This window comes from Mesoplodon densirostris, chromosome 3 (assembly GCF_025265405.1).
Source record: "Mesoplodon densirostris isolate mMesDen1 chromosome 3, mMesDen1 primary haplotype, whole genome shotgun sequence".
NCBI lineage: Eukaryota > Metazoa > Chordata > Mammalia > Artiodactyla > Ziphiidae > Mesoplodon > Mesoplodon densirostris.
Window position 1 is genome coordinate 174194510 of NC_082663.1, and position 26458 is coordinate 174220967.

General features: G+C 43.4%; 2 protein-coding genes across 5 annotated transcripts in view; one reads left to right on the forward strand and one right to left on the reverse strand.

The window, feature by feature from the left end:
• Positions 1-6279, forward strand: part of PWWP2A (PWWP domain containing 2A) — a 32494-nt gene extending 26215 nt beyond the window's left edge. Inside the window, exons 3-4 of one of the 3 annotated variants that reach the window (XM_060094976.1) lie at positions 3258-3377; positions 5846-6279. In XM_060094976.1, coding sequence (XP_059950959.1) covers positions 3258-3377; positions 5846-5859 — 134 coding nt within the window. In that variant the 3' untranslated portion in view covers positions 5860-6279. The remainder of the gene's footprint in view (positions 1-3257; positions 3378-5845) is intronic. The other 2 variants (XM_060094979.1, XM_060094975.1) reach the window with 2 other exon arrangements.
• Positions 6280-15428: 9149 nt separating this feature from the next.
• The window catches only part of TTC1 (tetratricopeptide repeat domain 1), a 55745-nt gene continuing 44715 nt past the window's right edge, over positions 15429-26458 (reverse strand). Inside the window, exons 7-8 of one of the 2 annotated variants that reach the window (XM_060094980.1) lie at positions 24472-24526; positions 15429-16059 (exon numbers count right to left, since the gene is read on the reverse strand). In XM_060094980.1, the coding sequence (XP_059950963.1) occupies positions 15926-16059; positions 24472-24526 (189 nt within the window). In that variant the 3' untranslated portion in view covers positions 15429-15925. Of the gene's footprint in view, positions 16060-18401; positions 18827-24471; positions 24527-26458 lie in introns of those variants that run through there. The other variant, XM_060094981.1, reaches the window with a different exon arrangement.

Below are 26458 nucleotides of genomic sequence, written 5' to 3' on the forward strand. Positions count from 1 at the left end.
CTTTTTCCTTTTCATGTAAACTAAAAAACTTGTAATTATAACACATATCAAGTTTTAGCAAGAGCTTGTTTTTTATTTTTTAAATATTTAAGATAATTTTGTAACCCTCAGTATCCCTCACTTAGTTCTCTGCAGCACAAAGATTCACTTAAAAGCTACTGAAAAGTCCTGGAAGGAATACGTTTTTTCCCCCCAGGTAAAGTATAATAGGGTTTTTTTTTTTGGCTTGCCTGGGGAGACTTTTTTCTTTCAATAGAACTGTGAGAGGATCATCCTGTTCAGTGTAAATGATAGAAATACTTATGAGAATGTAACTTGCCAGTGATGCAGGTGAGTTGGGAGTGTCCGTTAACATTTTTGCACTAATAGTGCTCGGTATCAGTCTTTTTATTGAGCAAAGGATCATTTTTTTTTTCACTTTTCAGGCACATGGTTGAAAGTACAGGCTCTTGAGCCAGATTTCCTAGGCAAAGCCTGACTTGGATCTGCCACTTACAAGCTCTGTGATCCTAGGCAGGTTACCTCAGTGTCATGATCTGTGAGATGGGGGAGAGAAATAGTACCTCTTCAAAAGGTAATTGTGAGAATTTAAATGTTTAAAGCAATAAAGTGCCTGGCACAAGACTTACGTAAATACTTGCTGTCATTACCACAACTAGCGCTTTCTGTATGTGGCATAGAAATTTCATTCTGGTAGCTTTTGATAGTATCTTTCTTCAACATACAGGCAGTATAAATTTTAAAAATGTTACAGCGACGTTATTCTTACCTGAAAATTCCAATAATCATAGTATGATGATCATCCACAGATTTCTAGAAGTAGGCATGGTCTGACTAGTCCCAACAGGCATTTGTGGAGGGCAAGTGGGTTGGAGGTCATGGGGAATATGGTGAAGGGAGAAGTCCACTGACATTTGAACTCTTGAATGAGGAAAAGGAATTATGATTCAGACACTTTTGTACTAATGATCAGTAACCATCTGAAAAGCCCAGCACACCCCAGATCCTTTCAAAGGCCTGAGAAGTATCTGAGCTGGTGGGGCTCAGTGGAGTAGACGTCCTCTCAGGACTTTCCAAAGGTATTAGGACCACAGAGCTGGACTTGTCAGCTTGTCAGTAGTGTAAATTAGCTTTTTTGTACAGATACTGTGTTTTCCTGGAACCCTGGTGTTTTATTATTTTAATATCTTGCCACATGGTGAAAAAGTGGACATTAATTTGAACATCCCCTTTTATTGCCACTGGTATGATTAAGTAGATTGTTTCCCATTTCTAGGAGGGAAATACCTCACATTCCAAGGCCTTGATCTGTGTGCGTCGTGGCCATATTTTCCAGAGGGTAGTCATTTCTACCCATGGCTCATGTTTGAGATGCTGTTGATTACAAACGTATGATTTCCCCACACCGTTTAGTTTTTAGCAGGGAATCCAGCTGGGAGTGGCACATCTTGGTGTTTATCCTGGTATGCTGGGAAGAGCTATGTGCAGTTTGTCTAAAACCCTAACGAAATAACTGGTTAGAAAAATAGCATTAGGGCTGGAAAACCAGAACGTCTATTGTAAAATGAGGCACTATGTATTCTTTTCCTGGTTGTTCATGTTGCATCACGCTACATTGTATTAAGAGAAAATTTATATTGAGTGTTCAGGAAGATAGTAATCTTAATTCTTTAGTTTTTAATTCTGGGCTTTGCTCTAAGAGTGTGACCTCTACTTCCCTCTTTCGTGCACTCTACAAAGAAGACTGAAAGTTCTTACCGCGTTCTGATTTGCCCCTTTATATCTGCTGCCTCCCAGGAGTAGTTGCCATTGTTGAATGTAAGCTTTCTCTTCAAGGACAAAACAAGTAATTTCCAATGAAATCTCTGCCTTTCATGAGGGTCTCCTTCCATTTACTGCCTCACTGCTGGGGCTTCCTGGCACTTCCTCATGGATCCTGCAAGTGTGGTCAGTTTCTAAAGAAAAACCTTGAGACCCTAAAAAGCATTGACGGGATACTCATCTTAAACATGAGCACAAGAGACTCACGGGCCAGGCTCTGTGGACTGGGGTCTTGCATGTTACTATGTTACACGGCATTTCTGGGCACTGGAGGGGTAAATGCACAGGAATAAGATCATTCTTTGATTTGACTTTCCTCTTGCCTAGAATTGAAAAGGAGATTCTTTAGAATGATTGTTGAAACCTAAGTTTTACCCATGGAGGGAGAGGTTCAAAAGATAAATTCTTTGTGCGTTCATATTTCTGTTTTTCTTGTGTGACTGCTGTTGGGTTGTAGCTAATAGTATATTTACGTTTTCCCATGAACAAAAGGGTAAATAACCTCATTATTAAACCACATTTAAGAAAATTGTTCCCCTCTGAGTTAAAATTCAGAAGTAATCATGTTTCTTTATAGATCAGCTGTATAAAGTTTCTCCTTTTCAGTGTCAGAAAAGCCTTTTTTAAGGTTTTGATTATATGCTACTGCTTCTGATTCAGCATTAAAAAAATATTACAGGGACTGGACATTATCTAAATCAGTGGTACCAGAGTTGCTACACTGATATGATAGATGAATTTTTTCTTATTTATACTGTACTTAAAGTAGGGAAAGTAAGGAAACAAGCAAATAGGTTAATAAGAAATAAGCCTTAAAATAGTAATCCTTCATTTGCTTAGTATTTGAAGTCTCTGTTCTGAAAGCCTAAGAGAAAGCGTACCTTGTCAAACTTATTTCAAGTAGGTGTTACCTCACTAAGTTCAGGTGCTGAATAGTATGCACAGGTGCCATTGGCATTAAGGAGAAAGGGAAGGCATTCAGGCAGTTTTGGTGATTCTTCAAAACGGTGTCTCTGAGCTCATTAATGATATGATACAGATAGGGATGACAACTTTGGCCCTTATTGAATACTGAGAAGGTCAGGACTACTCCATCACTAGGCTAGTATTAGGCTAGTAAAAATTTTTTGTCAGGAGCATTAAATTGTGAGTTAGCATTGGAGGGCAACATCTTCATGAGCCTTAAGGCATTTTGCAGCTCAACTGACTTGGGCTGGAGAGTGCCCTCTCCTGGACAAGACTGGTGTGTACACACCTCAAGTCTTTCCCTTTAGTACCAGAGCTTCACATTGTGTGAAGCCAGCAAGTTATGTAGAATAAATTCATTATAAAAATTCACCTGAATTTTGGTCTTATTTTTAAATTTTTTTTTGGTAAAATGGGTGAAAAAGAACTCAAATGCTCTATTTTTGTTAACTTGGTTTTTTCTACCATAGGTCTCAACAAATGGCAGCTATTACATCAGACAGTGACGAGTGCTGCTGCTCCCTTACAGTGTCTGACAGACCACTGTGGATTCAGACTGGGAGCATTGAAGTTAACAGTGAAACGGGCAGGTCTGTCTGTGTTAAGCCCTGCCACAAAGTGAAGAGGGCATCATGTCATCACTTACCATTCCCAAAGTAGATTAGGCTAGACGTAAAAGAATGCACTAGTTCTTTTTCCTTTGTTTTCACTGACCTTGGTAGCTGGGTGTACCTCATGTTGGTGATAGTTTTCATGAGTAAAAATAGCTTTCAGTCAATATTACCTGCTGTGTTTTGTTTTTTAAAAAAAGGTAGAGCCGGCCTCCTGAGAGCTTCCATAAATCCAGAGGAATTTCTCGTAGGGTGGTAGAAGTTGGGTGTCAGACTGCAGAATTATGTCAAGTAGCAACTGAGTCTCCATGGAAAGTCAGCTAGTGGATTTCTTTATCTTTTCACTATCTCAGTCTTCCTTTGTCACTTTTATATTCATTACTTTAACTTCTCAGTCATTACTTAATATATAAGAATATATATATATATCCGTATAGGAACATATATATATATTCTTAATTAAACCAACCTCAAAACCATTGTCGTTTACATAAGGCAAGTCAAAACTTAGAGGGTGGCGAGAGATAATGCTGAGGTGTAGTTGTAATCTATTTAAGTACCTTTATTAAAACCTCCTTAGATAATGCTCAGAATCCTTATTTGGGGCTCTTATATGGCAGGAAGGGTTCAGGGATTTTGGTTGTGCTGCTTTTTGAACTTAGGATCTTGGCTTTGCTTTCTTGAATTAAGGCTATTTAACTCTGGTGTTTGAAGCCAGTGAAGAGCTGTAATTGGACTGTATCATTGTGTATGAGCTATAATTTGCAAACCGGGTCAGAATGGCACATTTTGGATCAGAGATTAAGGCTGGGGTATTTTGGGCTCTTAGCTGTATAGGGGTTGTAGCTACCTGGTGACCCCTTGAGGGAACAGCATTTTCAATTTTCTGCACCCCCCACGGGAGTAGTAGTAAGATCTGCTTCAATCTTTGGCTTTCCTGCCAACTGGAATAGGCCTCACTAAGGTTGAAGCCAAATATTGAGAGTCATAAGCAGAAGGAAATGGACTTGTACATGGAACTGGCTGTTTACCTTTTCTTCTCTTTCAGTTTATAAAATGGGGATATTTACTTGCAAATTTCCATGAGTCTAAATTTATTAGTATTATCATATATCTTATTTTTAGAAAATAAAACCTTTTCTTAGCTCAATGTCAAATTTTAAAACCATGTTAATGATTCTTTTGCTTTAGTAAGCAGGGACTGCTGTTGTTTTGATGTGTGCAGTATTTATGGCTAGAAGCAATTTTTCATTGCTTGAGAAGAAATGTGATAGAATGCCCTGTGAAATTTATTTTATAGGCCTTGATCCAATAAGTGGATGAAGTATGGCAGCACTGGGAAGTTAACATAAGATCAAGAGTTCTATCAAAGAATGAGAAATACATCTACTTTGGAGTGTTTCATAGTCAAATACTGGGAAGAATGGGGTGGTTTTTCTTTTTTCCTTTTTGCATTTTTGTTTTGTCTGTTATTATTCCACTGAAGATACCATATCTTTGGTTTAAAAATACATTTGACCAAAAGTAATCATTATTATTTCCACGGCTCACCTCTTATGGAATTCAAACTCTTATTGGTACTTAGGCTCCCAGGTTTGAGAGGCATAACCAGGGATTGTAGAGCATTTCAATGGGATTCTACTACTTCTTGATAGCAAAGGGAGGTCGGTAATGTTGGGCATTCTGGTCATGCTACTTAGCAGTAATTTCTATAAGCCTTGCCCTTTATAAATGTTCTGCTCAGAGCCCGGCTTTTTGTTGGAGGTATGGTGCTGATAACTTGGTTTGCTGTTGTAACGAGGGACACTGGTCAATGGAACCAGTGTACCTAAGTTCTCTTCCAGTAGCAAAATGGTGCTCTTGATGCCTTCTGATGTGCTGTGTGTGTCTACCTCTGGGGAGGCACCCTCCACCCCCCTCTGTTGTGCTCTTGCACATATGTAGACAGTGTCATCTGCAGCTGTTTTTTCCATAGTCTGGTTTTGTATATAAATTTGCTTCTTAAGCCTGTGCTAGAGGAAGGCTCCTGGTGTTTCATACTCCACAGCGGCGAAGCTGACTTGCAAACTTTTATGGTTACTTACTTGTGAAATGGGAGCATAAAGAACAAAGCTAAAATTCCCTTTATTAGGCAAATATTCATAAATAAGTATTTAAAAAAATACACTCAAGTGCAGATTGACTACGTGAAGGTGAAAACCATTTTATTTGTGTTGGAATTTGGCCAGATATACTTCAGAAAGAACATGAATGCTTCTGCTGGTTTACAGTGGCAGTAAGTTGTTTTCTCAAAAAACCTACACTGGTCAGGTTTAACTGATTTAAAGTAAAATATCAGGTGTGATCCCACAGTCTGTATAGGGCTTAATTTAAACAGGGACATCATTTTTCTCATATAATTACTTGTGCTTAACTACCTTTTCTTCCTTTTCTTTACTATATTTCAGCGCAAAGACATTAGCAGACTGCTGGTTTCATGGACCTGTACCACAATGACAGAGAACACCAGAGCATCGGGACTGAATGAAATTGGAGACTCAGATTTTTAAAGCTGCACTAAGAAGTACATATGCAGGCAGTGGTTAAAACCAACAGTCTATAAAGGGGCACTTGCAAATTGTGCTATATTAAACCGAAGAAAAGGTATTAGGGGAATATTTTATAAAAAAAACTATTGCAATAAATTATGCATGAGATGAGGAGAAAAGTGATGTGAAATACGCAAAGAACTCTCTTGAATTTTATGTGTGAAGACTCACTGACAGTACCTTCTTTTGAACATGACGTTCTTCTCAGTACAGTTTGGACACGCCTGAAAGGCATGTGATGATGACAGAAATGCTGAATTATTTTTCATATTAAAACTTTGTGCTTTCTCCAAGGTTTATGTTAATCAGCTCAGATATGAACAAAGGTATTTCTAAAATGGCTCTTCTAATGAAACAGCAATAGTCACAAATGCCGAGGCCAATGTTTCCTTCAGGATGCCAATGGAAACAAAAGATTATCTAACAAACACATCCTACTAAAAGGATGGCAAAAAGTGTCCCCAACCCACTAAGAAAATTTGGATCTTTAGTTAAAGCAGGGCTATATTATCTTAAGTATACATTTGCTTGTTAGAACATATTAAGATGTATTTATTTGCCACCAGTATTTAATATTTTGTGCACATTTTCATAACTACATTCTTATCTTTCAAATTCTGACTCAAAGTGGATCAGGCTAGTGTTGATCTTGGAGTGAAAATGTACTCTAAGAGCCAGTTCATCATTCTGCTGAGCTGGAAAGGCTTGTACTATTCTCCCTATCCTTACTGATTTCTGAACTAGTTCAGAAAAGGTGATAATATCTGAATTTTGGTGTTGACCTCTCTCCACAGAGAGCCTCTCTTTCTAAGTGCAAGAAATCCTCACAGGTGTCAGATGGGACTTGACCCTGGGGAACAAGCAGCAGGAACAGATGCATAAAGATGGTGAACTTTTCATGCATAAAGTATGAATTCTTATTAATGGAGACTGTAATGTTCTTGTCTATGAAAAATACATATTATGAAAAACCTTAATTTTTCTTTTTTAATGAATGGAGAAAAAAACATTAACGAGAAAACCAGATGGACCTGTTAGTACTACATTTTTAAGGCATTTTATATTTGATGGTGCCGTACTTTTAATAAACCTGAAGTTTTTTAGTGGCAATACTGATTTATTTTTTAAACCAGAAAGATAATCCATATTGATTACTTAATACAAAAAAAGGAAAAAAATAGAAAATTCATTTGAAGCAACATAACTTAAGCATTTGGCTCAAGTGTTCAAGCTTTGCATAATCTTACAGTATAGGTTTGGAATTACTTATTAACCCCACACTCAAGATTAACAAAAAGTTCTGGGAGAGTTTTAGAATACTTACTATACCTGACTAGGATTTGTTTTACAACTCAAGAAAAGGTAGGCAGTCTTGCTTCTAGCAAGTTAATGCAAATCCTAATTACACTGTAAGTAACTAAAAGTCTAGATTGCATTCTAAAATTGTCTTTACAGAAAATCATTGATCATGAAGTCATTATACATTTGATCAAGTCTGAAAAAGTCAGCTCAGGAATTGTAGCAGCAGGGCATTCTGAAGATGATGCACACTTCAGTGGCGCCCTGCTCTCTGGCCCCAGAGCTTAGGCTCGGGTCCCTCTTGTTCTTTCAGATATGTAACCCAGCAGTACCTTTCAGGCTCACTTCAAGAACCAGATAACTCCCAGGTCATAGCAGATTTTGTGTAATCAAAGATTCTAATTGCAGAGTGATGGAAATGACCAAGAAGTAATATAAAGGCAAAAGAACTGGGAGAGATCAGGTTGTAAGTATCTAAATATTTTTTAAGACAATTCTCAGTGTTTGTTATAAACCAGATTTTCATTTTTTTAAAAAATGAAACTTGGTGGTATTTAAAATCTAGACATACCATGTTGCTATTTCACTTTCACTGCTTTAGTTGCTTAATATTTAAGCTTTGCTTCGTGCTTCCTTTGTCTGTATTTCAAATCTTCACAAGCCTATTTCATTTTGTAGACTTGAATGACAAAAATTGTTTCTCATCTAAACTATGCTGAGACCTAAATGTTAAAGAATGTTGTGTAACATTTATCCAATAAAGTCTTGATTTTTTTTTTTTAAATTTAGTTATTTAAAAACTATTATTTACTTTTTAGGAGTTAGTTAGTTAGGTTTTAAAGGTTATTTTTTAAATTGTTAAAATTCAACCACATGTCCTCGAGGGACCTGTTTTAACTAGCACTGCTTCCTTAGGAGAACAACCTGTAGTTTTTAATCACTGGGAGATTCAATGGGATGTCTTTATGAAGATAGAGAATAGAGGAAAGGAGAATAGTTTAATTAGGAACCTGTGCACCAACATTACTGTTTTCTTTTCTGATGGAAACGAATAACCCATCATTCAGAGTTGGATGTAATTAAACACAAAGCAACTTTACAGAAGATGGTGATGGGGGTGATTCACATGTTTAAACGCATCTACTGCTGGGCTTGTCCTAATTTTAATTAGCCCTGCCCTTATGGATAAATGGTTGCTTCTTTAAAAGCCCAGTACATCCAACGTTAGGTCAAGTGTTTGACCAGAAACACTCAGTTGTCAGGAAAAATTAGCCTCTTGATACCTACCAGACAGTTGAGATTTTTTTTAGGGCTGACCCGGAAACTTCAGTCAGTGTACGTTTTTGGTTTTTTTCTTTTCTTTTCTTTCCCCATTTGAGTAAAGCAGTCCTTTAGAAGGCTTCCTGTTATTCCAGAGTATCATGGAGTCTTTAATAGCAAACATTCTCCCATTTCAGTTTATCTAAATGAGTGTAAGAAGGAGGCCACTGGAATCTGGCTCCGTTATCTTTTTTTTCCCCTCATGTTTCCCACAAATGAAAATGGAACGAGAGAACCAGGGAAGGTAAACAAGTCATGTGCATATCATCTGGGAAGGCCTTAGAAGAGACCCCCTGCCATACCATTCCTAATCATCTTGTATACATGTCAGTATATTTGTAGATACAACTCCTACAAGATAGAGGGAATGAGTAACAAAAGCCGCAGATGGCAACTTCGGGTGCTGTCTTCAGATAACAGCATAATTTAGATCCATGCCCTCAAATCACGTTAAGGCTGTATCAGTGTCTCCCTGCACACGCTGGGTGTGTCACTGCACGTAAAAGTTAGCCGTTTTCTTGCTTTTATACCTGACAGCTCGTCTCCACTCTTTCAAGTAATGAGTCTTCCCTCAGAGCTTTGAAGAGAGCATACTATGTGTTTTTTAAGCATACTTTCTTCTAGTGATGAGCATCCTGCCAAATCTTTGCTTACTCACAAAGAACTTTCACGGCCTAACTCCTTTGCTTTGATATCAAGAAGGCGATGACCCTGGGATGAAAGAGAATACAACTAAGGCATCCTGTGCCTGAGAAAGAAAGAAAGAGCTGGCCAAACTGAATGCTGACCTGGAGAGTTAATACTTCTAGGGTTAGCCCTTTCTTCATTCCCTCCTGAAGCCCATTTGTAGAAGCAACTTTCTAACATAAAGGAGGGAAAGAGAGTGGGTGATACTAAGATGACGCTTTTATTTGAATAACCTGCTTTATTTAGTCTAAGGTAGAGACATAGACTCTAATCTTAGTTCTATCAGTTACCAACAGAAGAATCACTTAGTGGCCACACTGGCCAAAATGGGGTATGGAAAGTAAGTGTCTCACTCAACTAGCTCTTTAGTTCCTACTCAGCCAAGGCCAAAAACATGGGCAACATCAGGGAACCTTCTTCCCTGAGTGAAATAGTCTATCACCTTAGGCTTCTGAACTCTGTCTGCGCTCAGTGCCTGACTCCTTTGGACACTGAGCGGACCGCTCAAACCTGGGATCTAAAGGAGGTGAACGAATTCCGAAATGGGAAGTGCCCTGAGGCGAAGGGGAGCTTGATGTGTCACAGCCCTAGGAAGGCACAGCCAGGGGCTTCAGTGAGACACAGAGCACCTTTACAGACGATGGTGATGGGGGTGATTCACATGTTTAGACGCACCTTGCTTTAATGCCTGTAGAAAGGGAGCGGCTGGAAAAGCACAAGCTGAAGCTGTAACTCCTGGTCTGATGCCAACCAGCCAGTGGCAGAATCCAGTCAGTGTCACAGACAGAGCTCTAGGAAATTATCAGACCTTTTCTTCCAGTTAACTTCCTGAGGCAAAGTTGCAGACAGCGTATTCTCTTTTGGGGCAGTCAAACCATCCCTACACAACAGTCTAGTGCACTTGAGAACAAGTACCATAGCGTCCACCAAAGCCTATATCCTTTGAAATTTATCAATAAACACTTCCCACCTCACTCGGTTCCCTTGCTCCCCCATCCCTGGCCTCCTCCTGTCTTCAGTTTGCTTGACGACTTTCACGTTTGTGGATTTCCGACTTGCTGAGTTTGGGGAGCTGGAGGGCACCTGTGTGCCTGGCGGCACAGGGCACCTGCCTGGTGTGAGTCGGTGGGGTGTCTGATACAGACATCAGCCTGGCAAAGCACCACACCAAGAACAATGAGGTTCCACTATCTGCAGATCTAGCTCCTCACGTTTGGAACGAAGGGCTTCCCGAGGAGCCTCTGGGTTGACTCCCTTCACATCTCTCATGATGCCTGATGGCTGAGGAGTCCCAGTGCCTGATAGGAGTTGCCATCTGGGTAGGCTGTATTCTTCAGCAAGCCGGAACTAGCAGCCGGGACTGACTCATGGCCAGATTATTAGCTGTGGGCTTCCTTGGCAGTGGGGCAGCAGGCTCTGCCATGCTTCAGCGAAGGGGCAAGTGGGAGCTTACAAGGTTCCCCCTGAGTGAAAGGCAACGGTGTGGGGAGTCGTATTTCTAGTCTGGCTGAACTAACTTCTGTGTGATGGAGCTTATTCCTAGCTGATAGCCCTCAGAGGGTTGAGAAATTAGAAGAAAATGGAATATTTTTTTCATAGACTATTTCAAACATTTGTGAAGTTAGAGTATAACAAACCCCATATACCCATCCCTCCCTCCAACAATTACCAACTCTTAGCCAGGAAGATTGAAATTTTTGATACTTTGAAACATGAGGACATCCTCACTAGTTTTCATAAACTGATTTTATCATTAGTTTCTTTGATTGCCCTTTGAAGGGTCTTAAGCAGTCACTCTGATGCTCTATGGTTTATTTTAGCCCCACCACCTCTTGGACTAGCTGGTAGCAAGTAGTCCATTTCTCATTTTCAGCAGTATTAATGGACTTGGTCTAGTGTGGGCTCAAGGCTGCTCTCCAGACAAGAGAAAGTGACTGGAAACCTCCCTTCTCTGCGTAGCTGTGCACCTCCCTGAAGGAACAGAGTTTTCAGCCACTTCTGGAAGTATGTGGTGGAACGTCCACATAGTTCCTTTTTTAAAGGAAATCCAGGTGATGGAAGGACTAAGCTTGTTACTACTGAAGTGCAGAGGGGGCAGGCTGAAAAGGATCATGAACATCTCACTGAAATTGCTTCCAGGAGATCTTACTAGGGTGTGGGGTGTGTATCGAGTACACAGTATACACCCACAAGAGCAGAAGAGGAAGAGTACAGCGTCTTAAGGAATAATGGAGGGACGAGGCAGGGAGGCGAAAGGCAGGGTCAAAAGCGGAAGTGATCAGAGCAACACCCAGAGAACAGTGGGCTGGTGGCGACCGCTGGGCTGCAGGCTCAGTCCACCAAGGAGACGGCTCGGGCAGCCGCAGGCTTTCCCTTCACACGGCGGGAACACACAGAGCCCAGAGGGAAAGGGCAGGCGCTTAATGTTAAGCTGCTGGTTTCTCCTGTCCTGTGCCGTCGGTTTGGAGGGTTATTGGGCCCTTCCCTTTAAAGATCTTTCTCAAGAAGATTAAAGCAGCCATTAACTTGCACGGCTGTTCCCATCCTCCTTAGTCTCCTATCACAGCCTTCTCTTTTGACATTCCAAGTTTTGCTAAACCAGTTGTAAAAGACAGAATTTGCAGGTCTGCTTAGCTCTTGGGAACAGACAACCTTCCAAATACACCTTCCAATCAGGTTCTGGCTCCCCATTCCACAGCAGTCCAGTCAGACCGGAACACGCCTCTGTAAAGGCCCTGTGCCTGGTCTTCCTAAAGCGGTCTGGATTCTAGTTTGAGAGCTGTGTGAGATGTAACTCAGCGATAGGCTTGGAAACCACCACAGAGACCTGAGGAGCACCAGAAATAAAGCACCTAAAGGAGCACCTAAAGCAGTTCCCTACCTTCCACTACACAAAGTGTTGTAGGATTCAACAAACATTCACACCTTTGACTGTACCTGAGTAACTCTGGAGGTCCAGTGTGTGAAGTCTTGTCAGTTTACTGAAGCTCACATGCGGCCCCTGGCTGCTATGTTCAGGTCATTAGCTAGCAGGCTTGGCCACTCCCAGCCTCCACATCTCGGCATGGTGTTAACATTCTCTAGGCCTATAAGCACAAGAACTGAATAAGAGACGGCGTTTGGTGGGGGGGGAGCACAAAGAGCTAAAGGGCAGGGGAACGAGAAACCAGCTGCAGTGCCTGTGATGGAAGGAAGACGCGTGTGGAAAGTCAGAGTTCTTAGAAAAAGAGGTTGGATTTTAAGACTAGGATTCAACCATACTTCCATGATGTGTGGAAAATGAACTAATCCACAGTACAGTCTGCACAGAAAAACTACCATTCAAGTGTGAATTTGTTGTAGTGACAGTGCCATTTCCTGGGCAAGCCTTCTGCAGAGGCTCCCATGAACGGAAAAGCTGCTCATGTGAGAACTGGGAGACGGTGTGGAAACATATACGGAGAACACAAGATGACCTGGGAGGAGGGGAGCCTGAAACTAGAGGAAAAGTTGGGGATTTCTGAAAGTCTCAACACAAATCCTTGTAAATATACAAGATGCAAAAATGAAAATTTAAAAACCAGGAGGCAGGGCTTCCCTGGTGGTGCAGTGGTTAAGAATCTGCCTACCAATGCAGGGGACACAGGTTCGAGCCCTGGTCTGGGAAGATCCCACATGCCGTGGAGCAACTAAGCCCATGTGCCGCAACTACTGAGCCTGCGCTCTAGAGCCCGTGCTCCGCAACAAGCCACCACAGTGAAGAGTAGCACCTGCTCCCCACAACTAGAGAAAGCCCGTGCAGCAACGAAGACCCAACGCAGCCAAAAATAAACAAAAACAAACAAAAAAACAGGAGGCATATGTTTACAGGCCAGGTTGAATGATCACCATCTGAGGACATTCTACGTGGCTGCACAAGATGCGGTCGACCAGCTTAAAGGGACTCTTTACGAATGTCTTTTTAAGCGTCAAAAAAACAGGTACTAAATAAAGGCCACAGAATCTAGAGACGTTTGGATAGAATGGTTCACTTTGAGACCACTTCTCGTGGAACATCCTTTAATACCCATTTACTAAATTTCTAGTAAAGCAGTAGCTGCTGGTGCTATTAAGAATATAAATATGGCCCTTACCTTCCGGAAGCTCTTGGTCTATTCATGGAGGCAGACAGGGAATAGATCATAGTATTTTTAAACATGTGTTTGAGGCTTCAGGGAAATTCTAGAAGGAGATCCAAAATTATTTTGATCCATTGCAATGTCACTGGCATAAGTATATATATGATGTCACAGTGTGATTACCTTAAAAGTAAATTCTCCTATACCTTTTTTTTTTTTGTGTGAGGGGAGGAAGGCATCACAGAATTTTAAATCATACATCTTAGCAACAGGCCACCTTCCTCCCTCGTACGTACACTCTTCCTACTTTTCAACCCTTTCACGATTTTTCTGTAGGTTTGAACAAACATTTTCAAAAGGTTTGAATCTATCTTTTCTTCCAGATTTTGGAAGCAGAAAAGTAACAGTGATAGATAAACTCCTTGGCTTAAGCAAACTCACACCTACTTAGGTTTCCTTCCTTTCCTCTCCAGGTATAGTACTTGCTTGGCCCAATCACTAGAAGCACTTAATACTGGCCTTGTTTAGCCTCCTTTAAGATTTCAGCGAGGAAGGGGGGAGGAGGAGGAAGGATGCCTAAGAAGCAAAGCCTCTACCCCCTGCAGCAATGGGATTGGGTTAAGAAAGGCTGTTTCTAGGCAAACAAGTTTATTTCCTATTCCTTGGAAACTCAGATAGCCTTCAGGAATCTCAGCCCTGACCATTGCTTAGTCTCAGCAACTGAGCTCCAAAGTCATAATCTGACAAAGTGGTTTTTTCAAGGTGGTCCAAGGCTCCCCAGGGGTTCCTGAGACGCTTTCGTAAGAGGTTATTTGCGTCATTCTGTCACAAGTACACAGGTATGCAGAATTTTCCAGGCTACATGTGATATTGTGACAAAATGAGTCCATAAGCAGATGTGAGAATCCTTCTATATTCTATCAAGCCACACGTTTCTTAACACTGGGAGATTTGCAAAAATGTAAAACGATGTCTCTCTTCTTACTAAAATGTGATTTTGTTTTAGATTTTTTTCTAAAATACTTGTATTAACATGAAATGTATTTTGTTGTTTTTAAAGGAATTAATATTTAAGAAATTTGTTTTAATTTCAAATACGGTAAGTATGAAGAGATGTAATCCACATCAACCAAAGCGCTCTTTAAATTGTTTTGAGTGTGGAGGGGTCCTGAGATCAAGAGGTCTGAGAAGGGCTGCTCCTGCTGGAGCAGCAGTGCACAGCACCGGCTGCACAGGATGCATTCATCACCGTTGGGTGGGCCACACGGCTTTCAGCAAAGCTTTCTGTACAACTTGTACGATTTCTCACACACACCTTTCGGGAAAAATCAGATGCCAGATTTATCATAAAGATAGCAAAGCAAAATTAAAAACCACATTCTCCTTCTCCCTTTCCCCTTATAAAGTGTATGAGGAATTCCATTTCAATCTGGGAGAAAGGCTTCGCAAATCACGAAGTGTGGATATAGCATATGATTCCACTGCCTGCCAACACGCGCTGAGGGGCTTTGAGGAACAAAGCAAAACAGCAGCACAATTGTTAACACTGGGAGCACACCTACTGCATGTCACTCACAGAATTATACGTGTACTTCATGTCTAAGATGAAACCTGCATGTCACTGCCCTTGACACTCGAACCATAACAATTAAAAGCTTTTCACCAGCACTGATGACTAGAAAAAAAAAACCTACCTTTGAAACTTCTGAGTTCATGGAGTCTAAAAGAATATGGTTTTGTTCTGGGATTCACATACCACCATTCCTGAATGAAGCTACTTTAAGTTGAAATTACTAAGTTTGATACTTGATCAAAAACACTGATTTCATAATTATCTGCACAAACCTGGAGAGGCCCGGGACAGCTTGTAAGGTGGAGTTTCTGAATCCTAATACGTGGTACGATGGTCAGCTCTTCAAGATCATCTTCAAGGTGGCAACTAAGACTCTGGGCAGATTTGTGGAATCCAGTAACACTGCTTGAAACCAGCACTGCTTTAGCTGTTGTTACGGGGACAAAATTCACAACCCAGCTCAGACTGTCACAGAAAGCGTTTATTACCACAGAGGAAATTAGGAGATGTTGGAGCCCACGCAAGGCAGCCTGGGCAGTGCGTGTGATCGGGGCGAGGGAACAGCAGGTGGGGACCCCATCGATCGTGGTTGGGCAGTCTCCAACCAGCAGGTTTGCTCGGCCCAGGAGACACCAGCTGGGCTTGTTTTTGTGGAGCCCGGGGAGGTGAGCCTTGACAAGCAGGCTTTCTCCCGGACAAAACAAAGAACAGCCAGAACCAAGGCAACAGCTGCACAGACACCACCTTAAAATGGAAATCAAATTAAATTAGGCTCATTACATCAGGAACTGCGTTTCACCCTGATCATAAAACAAGGGGGAGAAGGGAGCACTGGCCTCTACTAGATAGCCTGTCTTTGAGATAAGAAGCTGTTAAACGTTAAACACTGGCAGGGCCTTTCCCCTTGCTAACACAGGCAGCATACAATTTCCAAGCCAGCTTTAAAAGCCATTGTTATCTTTGTTATCTGTTATTATTTGGATTTTGAACAAAATTGATGGAGTAGGAGCCAGTAGAGGAATCCTGTTTGATCTGGAAATTCTCTGTGGAGAGTCCAAAAGGCCGAAGAACCAAGTTCCCAAGATCTTTTAGTTTACCTGCAATGTAAAAGCAAAAAGTCCAGTAAATACAGGGAGTCAGCAGAAGCAGGAAGACCCCAGGTGCCTCACTATCTGATTACAAAATAAAAAGAGATTCTCTGCAGTTAAAAAGAAACTCCTGCTTTTAAAATCATGAAACCCTCAGCCCCCAATGTACAGCAGAGCAGTCACTTCAGCGCCGTCCACCCTGAGCCATGGCTTGCGTAGAGGAGCACGAGGGAGCCCTGCTGTGACAGCAAAGCTCCTGTCCAGACTGGCCAGAGCCCCCAGGGAACAGGCTCTGGGATGAGCGATGGGCTGCTCTTCCTGGGGCCTGAAGGCCAAGCCTGGCGGAGAGGGCCAAGCACCCCCCCGCCCCACGTCTGTTCTCCATGAAACAGCAGAGCGACTTGCTGAATCTAATTCCACTCTGCAGGTTTCTACTGAACCTGGGTTCAAACTCAAGAGCCTCCTCCTTTTCCAAGTCTCAGCTTCCACACCGAACTCATCATTTCTCAGGAAACGGGAGATCTTGTTCTCTTGCACAGCACCGTCACCTCAACAGCCCAGTCTCCCTCCCCAAGTTTCAGCTTCCCTTATTAATCACCAGGTGCGTTCATGTCATAAAGACAAAATGAAGACACACAGTATAACCATGGATTTTTATGCTGATTCTCCATACAAGAGGGCCATGGAGTTTATACAGAAGTTGGAGTTTCCAGGACATCTGAGAGATTTATAGGGATATGTGGGCAACAGGATGGAATATCTGAAGCTAGGAGTGTTTTGGAAAATCTTGGCGAGGATGGGTGAATACGTATTTCGACCATTTCTACACTGTTCTAATTTTTCTTGCAGGTCTGCTTCCAATGGAGATGAGGACGAGGGTAAAAGGGAAAGAAACCCCAGATCATCAGAGGTACAGGCTCCTTCCCACATTGCCCTTGTCAGCAGCTTTGTCCCTCTGAGGTCTCCCACCTTGAAATAAACCCCAGGTAAAGAACTTAAAGGTGCATGGCCTTTAAATGTCAAGGCCTTTTCTAGTAACTCTTGGAAACTTTTGGACTCAGTCTAAGATTTAGCCCCCTGGCAGCTCACCATATTTACAGTAAGTTCCCAAAACCCAGACTGACCACTCTCCAGGCAGGCTTCCCAAACTTAAACCTGGAACACATATGCTCAGTGCTGCTGATTAAGGAGAATCACCGGCACAGGCCTTGTCCCTGCGCACAGGTGGCAGCACAGAGAAGCCCAGAGCACTGCTGCAGGTAGATGGATGCATGAACAGGGGATCGCAACAAGCCAAGGAAACGGAGGGCCCCCCGCCCAGGAGAGCGTGAGTTAGCCAGAACTTCGGCAGTCTGTCTTGGGGCTGAGGAGAGAGGAGAGAGGACAGGGAGGAAACAAACATTTAAAGAAGCCCAATAAAATGTCACTGCTGGCACCATTCTTGGCTCTTCTGACACGGAGTGAGTAAAAAGTAAGGAGCCTCAAGGGCCACTCACGTCACAGTCCCCAGGAAGAGCCTGTCCCAGGGCCACTGTGGACTGTCGACCAAGCCAGGGGCCACCACCTGGGCTGGAGGGATCACTGCAAGTCCACCTCGACTGCCAGAACAACCATTTGAAGCGCAAATGTACATGTGACTTGGTATCTACTATAGGAGGCACTGGGATCTAAAGAATACAAGTTATTCTTGGCTTCTGAGATGCTCACAGCCTAGTGGGCAGCCAGACACAAGACTGAGGTGAGAGCAGAGTTCGCAGGCCTGTTCAGGGTGTGAGGAAGTCGTTTCGGGAGAGACAAGGCTCTGAAGGACGGGGAGCAGTTAGAGACGGCGGCAAAGCACGGGCACAAGTACTCAAACTGCAGATGGAGAGGGGGCAGGGGCCTTGCGCAGGCCCGGACTTTGCCTAACTGGCTGGAGGACCTGCCCGCCACGAGGAGCCCTGGACCTTAGCTTGGCTGATTCCGTGCAGTGGCAGCCGTGAACACATGCTTCTCCAGACGCAGGGAGCGCAGGTCCCTCCATGCAGAGGTCGAGGGTCCCACGGCTGTCAACAGTCAGTGACGGAGCGGGGCCCCCGTGACTGTGGCTTTGCTGCAGTGCGGGCCTCCTCCGCACCACGCCCTCCCTCCTCCCAGGGCCCTGGCGGGCTCCGCCCACAGCCCGCTCCTGCCCCTCTGCCGCACTGTCCCTCGCAGGCGTTTTCTGCAATAAATCTCGTGTTTCTTTTCTTTTCTTTTTTTTTTAAATTTATTTTTGGCTGCGCTTGGTCTTCGTTGCTGCGCGTGGGCTTTCTTTAGTTGAGCCAAGTGGGGGCTACTCTTTGTTGCAGCGCACGTGCTTCTCATTGCGGTGGCTTGTCTCTGTTACGGAGCACAGGCTCTAGCTGTGTGGGCTTCAGTAGTTGTGGCTCACCGGGCTCAGCAGTTGTGGCTCGCGGGCTCTAGAGCACAGGCTCGGTAGTTGTGGCGCACAGGCTTCGTTGCTCTGCGGCTTGTGGGATCTTCCCGGAGCAGGGCTCGAACCCGTGTCACCTGCATTGGCAGGCAGATTCTTAACCACTGTGCCACCAGGGAAGTCCTCTCTTGTGTTTCTAATCAAATCTTGCCTTCTGTTTCTCCAAGGACCCAACCTAACACATATGGCATCATTCTTTTTTCCTTTTATTCTCGTATCTCTGCCTTTATAACATTCCACAACAGCTTGACTATTATCGCCAGAACAGTAGAACAGGAGATGGGAAGTCTGCTTGCTAAATAGACAACGTACATGAAGTCCCTGGAAGGTAGCAGACACGTAAAAAAGACACATGATTAAATAGTCTCCCCATCAGAGAAGACCTGAGGTTAACCTGACTTGAACTAATTCAACCAACATGTACCAAGTACATATGTGTGGCGGGGAAGCAAAGATACAGGACACTGTCTTTACACCAAAATAAGCTTAGATATGATGGAAGATAAGACACACACAGAAGCCAGTTCATATGTAGCTGAGATATAAAATGCTATGAGAGTCAATAAGAAGAAGATGCCCTCCAGCTTGGGCAGGGAGGAGGGAGATCTGGCAGAGCTCTGTGTGTGAGAGCCTGCATTTCAATCCCCACCAAAGGACAGGCAGGACTGCAACCATTTGAGATAGAGGGAGTGGGCAGGGCAGGCAAAAATGGTAGGATCAGATGTACGGAGACAGGCAGGCAAGGGTGGGCAGTGTGTCCCAAGGGCCGAAAGGGAGGTGGGAGGACGCGGCAAAGGCCACTGATGGTTTGAGAACAGCTTTCAGGGTTAATAATGCTACGGGGCAAAGTGAAGAATAAACCACCAGAGGAGAGCCTGGAGGTGGTTCTGACAGAAAGCTGGTGAGACAGAACGGGAAAGAGGCCGTTTATTCACTGAACAAACATCTGATGTTTACACTGTCGGGTGAAGAAGCTCCGAAATTAGGGGTATGGAAATAAGAGACACACTATATATATAAAATAGATAAGCAACAAGGATATACCGGGAATTATACCCATTATCGTGTAATAACCTCAAATGGTGTATAAACTGCAAAAGTACTGAATCGCTACGCTGTGCACCTGAAACTAACACAATATTGTAAATCAACTACACTTCAATTAAAAAAAGCTCTGAACTTAGCGTAGGGCCAATGGGAACATGAGGAAAGAGAGCACAACACTGAGGTACAGCCAACAAGTTTCGGTGTCTGCAAGATTCACCTTTTACTGTTGATGGTGGCAAGAGAAGCACCTCCAGCAGAGATCATGCTCCTTCCTAGCTCTGTACACCCACCATCTTCCTGCTGCTGTTCACAGTCAGGTCGGGCGCTCAGAGACAAGGGCAGCTTCGCTGAACCCAAGACAGGATCATCTGCCAAACTAGCCTATCTGCCACACTTTCCACGGGCTGCCAAATCCCACCCCTCCCCTGATCTGGGCAGTACTGGGTTCCTTTATTTCCACTTGTAGCAAATCTGACACCATGACTCAGCGTGAATGTGTCCACACGTCCCTAACTGTTAGCATCTCATCTATAAGAGATCCCATGGCAAAGAGAAGAGTCCAACACTGCTTGTGCTCAGACAAGAACATTTATGACTAGAGATCAAGGCTTGGCACTGGATCCGGTTCTGATAAATACTAATTTCTGTGTCTCCAAGCAACACTGTATTATAAAAACCCAACTGACTCATTACACATAATTTCTCTTCGGAGATACTGACTGTGCAGTAGTCAGTTTACCATCAGGAGAGCCCGGAAGGCTATTTGTTTTCACCTCCTTAAGATCACTGAGGTTGGGCCCAGTGGAATAGATCCTTTAGGACTTTCTCCTATTAGGAGAACCAAACTGCATCCAAGTGAATCCTGACACTGCATTTCCTCTTATGAGGCAGAAAACTAAGCCATGAAGCTGTGACGCTTGCTCTCCTCTGAGCAAAACACAAATTAAGAGAGCACAGGATAGAGAAAATAAAATTCACACTCAGTTCAGATGCTTACATATTAGTCAGCTCTTGGGTGAAAGGAAGTGGAAAGAAGCCTTACCGAGAGCTATCAAAGAGGAGAAGCTACAGGAGCAGCAACTAGGTAACGAAGCAAGAAGCAGGACATCAAACACCCAGAACCGACATTCCCTACTGAGGGGGTGACAGCGACACGGAACTGGCTGAGAGATTCTCCAGGGGCCAGAGCACACGGCATGGCAAGCGTACAGTCCGTAATGAGTATCAGGCAGGGCAGCAGGAAGAGAAGTGTGAAAAAAGAGCCTGGATTTCCATACCCACATGTCTGGCTTCAGCAGTTTTAAGGGACAGTAACAATCTCAAGGCTCTCTTGTGATATTTGGCAAGGCAGCTGATTCTAGGCCCCTCTGTCACTTGCAGAGAGGCACACAACGCGCAGGAAGAGCCAAAAAAGATCTGCTGCGTCCTCACAATGACAATGAACAAGTGACTTCCGCCTCCAAATCTAGCTTTTGAACATGGAACATACAAGGTGGTGTTCTTAATTCAGTTCACAACTACACACTCATTAGGATGCTAATGGCCGGGAGTGAACACCTGAGTAACTGCAGGAATCAGGAGACCAGCAACATGTTCCAAGAAGGTGGAAGGAGGGCACGGTACAAGTGGAAAACCTGGGCCGGAGGCGGAACAAGGCCCCTGTGTGTGCCGAGCAGCTGGGTGCCAGGGAAAGGAAGGTAGGGTTTCTGGGGCAGTGCCTCACCCACGTCTCTTGATCCTTTGGGGGAATCAAAGAGTTTCATGTCACAGCTCTAGGTTTTCCAGGTCAGGACGGCCTCTCGACTGAGGTAGGAAGAGCAGATCCCCCGGAATGGTTGGAACAGAAGCTAATGCTCTGAGCCTCCTGGGGTACTCGGTCCAGGACATCCTTCCCGCCTCATCACACCACTGACTATACCCTTAAGGCATTCCCTGGCTATAACAGCCACCAGGCTACCTTCCCAGAGAAAAGGACAAAAGGAAACACTCCAGTTACTGACCCCTTTCCTCAAATCTAAAGTCAGCATGATCGTCCCTCTCTGGCAAGGACTGTGGCACTATCAGTGACTGCCACCCTGGGTCTCTACTCCTGCTCTAAGGATGACATTTATAAATGACAGACTAAGAAGAGAGAAGCAAGTATGTTCCACCCATTCATAATTCCAATTAGAATTTTTTTTTCCCAAGAAGGGGGGTATGTAGCTCTTCTTTCTAACAAAAAGGAAGTCAAGTTACAGAGAGAAAAGGAAAAGCAAGTCAAGATTATCGAACAAACTTAAAGACAATCTCATTTTGTTAAATAATCACATAACGTAGTAAATGCCAGTGACAAATGGTGTTAAGCAGTTTTAAAAATCTTTAACTGCCAACCTTCCAGCAGAAACCATCATTCCCAGAGAAACTTAGCACTCAAAATCGTGCAGTCCACTGCAAAAAGCTTGCTCAGAACTTCTAAGCAAGTGACGTTACTCTGCGCTTCTAGAGGGACCAGCCTCCAAAAATCTCAAAGCACACAAATCAAAGCTGGTTCATCTGTAACAAGGAAGGAAGAACACCAGAAAGCTCTTGTGGGGCTGAGAGAGATTTCTCCCTTTAAGGCTCTCCTACGGGAGGTGACACCCAGAACCAATATTTTATTCATGATCCTTATATTCATTAAGAATATAAAGGAAGGGGCTTCCCTGGTAGTGCAGTGGTTAAGAATCTGCCTGCCAATGCAGGGGACATGGGTTCAAGTCCTGGTCCGGGAAGATCCCACATACCGTGGAGCAACTAAGCCCGTGCGCCAGAACTACTGAGCCTGCTCTCCAGAGCCCGTGAGCCACAACTACTGAGCCCATGTGCCACAACTACTGGAGGCCATGCGCTGAGCCCATGTTCCACAACAAGAGAAGCTACTGCAATGAGAAGCCCACGCACTGCAATGAAGAGCAGCCCCTGCTCACTGCAACTAGAGAAAACCTGCGTGTAGCAAGGAAGACCCAACGCAGACAAAATAAAAAAAAAAAGAAAAAAGAAAAAAAGAAAATAAAAGAGTCCAGCCATTCAGACTACTGATGTGTAACAACAAACTGACATTACTTACCAAGCAACTTAAGTTGTTTATGAAGGGAACAACATAAGTAAAAGCCAAAGCCACAAGACAGGAAACATCAGCTCATTAGAATTGAGTGACAAGGACAGATGGAAGTTTTGATTCCATCTGGAACTGACAATGGCAGTAGGATTCAATTTATACCGATCCCTTTATTTTTCCATATTGTTTCAAAACAAATGGACCCAGAGACCAGTGCCTAAGTGTCTTTTCCAAATCCACTGTGCTCATTCACCAAGTCATCTCTTTCAGCATGAAATCCAGCTCAGCTAAAGGCAAATTCTTTCCTTCCTTTTTTTGCTAAAATAAAGCATCATTGTGAATAGGTAAGAAAATGCTCTCTTCCCTCTTCTTTGAAGAAAAAGTACCTCCAAAATAACTTTTCTGCTCAAACATGGTGTCAAATTTAATTAAATATGTAAATTAGGGAAAGAGCCAATTTTGGAAAAACTGAGGAAGGCTCCAGAAATCTCCCCAAGTCTGAAGCATCTCCCCTTGGAGTCTGAGTCTATCCAGCAGGGGCCGGAGGGCTTTGGATCAACTAGGTTAGTGGCTTCTTCTCAATCAACTTCGCTATCAGAGTGATCTTTGGGGAAATTTGTCTCATTCTCTGGATACTGATGCCTAAAGGCCATAAATAGCCAGGCCCGATTTATTTTAAATGATTTTCCTTTAGTCCCATGTGATTGCAATTCACAATAGAGATTTAGAAAATATTCATAAGGAAAAATATATAGGAGACCTTAACAGAGAGCTATCAGACAGGTTATATAAGCAGACTACGCTGGGCAGGTTCCTGTCCAGGGACATTTACCCCCCTTCGTCAAGCAGGCTGTTCACGAGAGGAACTCTGTAATTCCAACTATAAACATGCTTTGGCAAATACAAGAAGTGACTAAAACATGGGTCAAATGAAACCATTTCCCCGACTCCCCAGCCCAGTCTTTTCCCCCTTCCTAGTTACTACTAATTCTTGCCCGTGCACGTGTTCTCAAACACTAAAGGGACTCTGAACGCCATTTTCAAAACAAAAGTCCCCTTGGTTTTGACATGGTATTGGTTTGTACTGATTGCATCCTAATGAACTTAAAACCTGAAGGTGGGACTTCCCTGGTGGCGCAGTGGTTAAGAATCCGCCTGCCAATGCAGGGGACACGGGTTCTATCCCTGGTCCAGGAAGATCCCACGTGCCACGGAGCAACTAAGCCCATGCTCCACAACTACTGAGCCCATGTTCCACAACTACTGAAGCCCGGGCGCCTAGAGCCCATGCTCCATAAGAGGGGTCACCGCAATGAGAAGCCCACACACCACAATGAGGAGTAGCCCCAGCTCGCCACAACTAGGGAAAGCGCACACACAGCAACTAAGACCCAATGCAGCCAAATATAAATAAATAGATAGATAAAAAACACAAAACCCCCAAAACCTGAAGTTGTTTACTCAAATGAAGAAATTCAACTGTTTTTATGAAATTCATGATCTGAAATAGAGGTTGGTGGCAGCCCAGGTTGGGAGTTAATTATGTTTGCATTCTTGAAGGGAGGAAAATTTTCCAAAAAAAAAAAAAAAAAAAAAACCACCCCACAAAATGGAAGTTTAGTTTTTGAAAAGCTGCTATCCACTCTAAACCACACTGCTCCTTCTAGAGTTAAAAATGGCTAAGAACTCACTAGCCCCACGGTACTGGTGCCCACAACAAACAAAGGGTCCCACAGCTATTTCTAACGGCTGTATTCTCCTCTAATGAATAAAAGTACTGATGGCCCCATCCCCGGCTTCCTAGCTATTTATGGTCAAGAGAAGGTAAGGGAAGCAGACTTACCTAACATATCTTCCTTTAGTCTTTCATTACGTTCCTCAATTTGCTTAGGTAACCTCTGAGGGAAAAAGCACCAAAACGTGGGTTGTGAAAATCTTTTGGCTTTATTTTGAATTTGAGAAACATTAAAAACCTCATGTGAAAGTGAGACCAGGTTAAGTACATATACATGAGCCTATTAAACACAGAGAAGAACAAATGTCTGTCTGCGGGGGAGCTACAGAGACAGGAATTCGGTTTGGTTCAATGCTATATTCCCAGTTCTTAGCAGAGTGGCCCAAGGAGGACCTCAATAAAAACTTGGTGAAACACACACACACACACACACACACACAGAGAAAATGTCTGAAAGGATACAAACCAGATGTTTACAGGGGTATGTTTAGGTGGTGGGATTACAGGTGATATTTATAGTATTAATTTTTTTGCTCATTTGTATTTTTTAACTTGAAGTCCTTTCTTTATATAATCTAATTTGTTGAGAAAGCATCAGATCGTTTCAACCTTGGCACTACTGATATTTTGGACTGGGTAACTGCTGTAGGGCTGTCCTGCGCATCGTAGAATGTTTAGAGCATCCCTGGCCTCCACCCACCAGATGCCAACAGTACCCTCCCAGTCATGACAGAGTGCCTCCCCACACTGCCAAATACCCACTGGAACCAAATCACCTCCGGCTGATCTAGATTAGAGTCTTCGATGGTCTCTTTTAGCTCTGTAATTGCCCCCAAGTACTCTGGGAGTCCAGTATTAACTCAGCTGTAATAATTCAAGATAAAATAAATTCTTTATGTATATAACAGCTAGCTTTAAGACAAGGCTCCCTTTCACGGAACTCTTTTTTTTTTTTTTTTTTTTTTTGTGGTATGCGAGCCTCTCACTGCTCTGGCCTCTCCCATTGCAGAGCACAGGCTCCAGACGCGTAGGCCCAGCGGCCATGGCTCACAGGCCCAGCCGCTCCGCGGCATGTGGGATCTTCCCGGCCTGGGGCACGAACCCGTGTCCCCTGCATCGGCAGACGGACTCTCAACCACTGCGCCACCAGGGAAGCCCTCACGGAACTCTTAAAACTAATTTGACAAGGATAAAGGCCACCAAGAATTTAGCCAAGATTTTAAGAACTCTATTCCCTTTCCTCATGTCAAATTTAAGTTAATCCTAATACCATTCAGAGATATGTTAAAAGTCAGATAAAGGATTAAAACTGCTTTCAAACTGCTTATGTATTTTAATTACCCAAATGAGCCCTTCTCCCATTATTCAAAAGATCTGTTATTACTGAAGGAATTCACCTCAAGTGGGTATAAAAACAAAGCAAAACAAAACCCAAACCACCTAGAATATTAGTGCAGGGAGATGAGTCAACATTTCTCAGGTCTGCTTGGTGGAATAACAGTCCCGTGAACTAGACGGGAACCTGTATAGCAGGGGCTCAGATGCCCTCAGGGGCCAGAGGGGAAAGGTAGTAAGTAATGGACCAGGTGTAAGGCAAGAGTACGGGCATGCTCAGTGTGGAATCGAGAGCGCCAGCTGAGCGCCAGCGTGTGGGAGCTCAAGGAGCAGCCAGCACGTCCGCATCTTCCAATTTCAAGAGGAGCCCGACTTAGATTTTCATCTAGTAAAATCTTTCCATTTGTAAATGTTGGCAAGTGCCCTCAATTCCAAAAACAAAACCGAGAAGTCTGGCTTAAATAAAAGACTCCTGTAGCTCCCCGGCTCCTGCCACCTCTGCGGCATACTGGGTTCAGAACGGACCTCTCCATCCTAATGGCCCACTGAAAAGTCTGGCAGCGAAGAAACCTGTTTGGTTAAAGCCAGTGTTTGTCGAACTTACTTGAACACGCATTATTTTGGGGCAATAAGATATACACATCCAATACTGCAGTATAACCTTCAGAGTGTATGTTGCTCTGTGCGTTAGAGATAATCGAAGAGTGGTGCTAAAGGTAAGAGCACAAATCTGGAGTTATTTTTAAAGGGAGGAAAACCA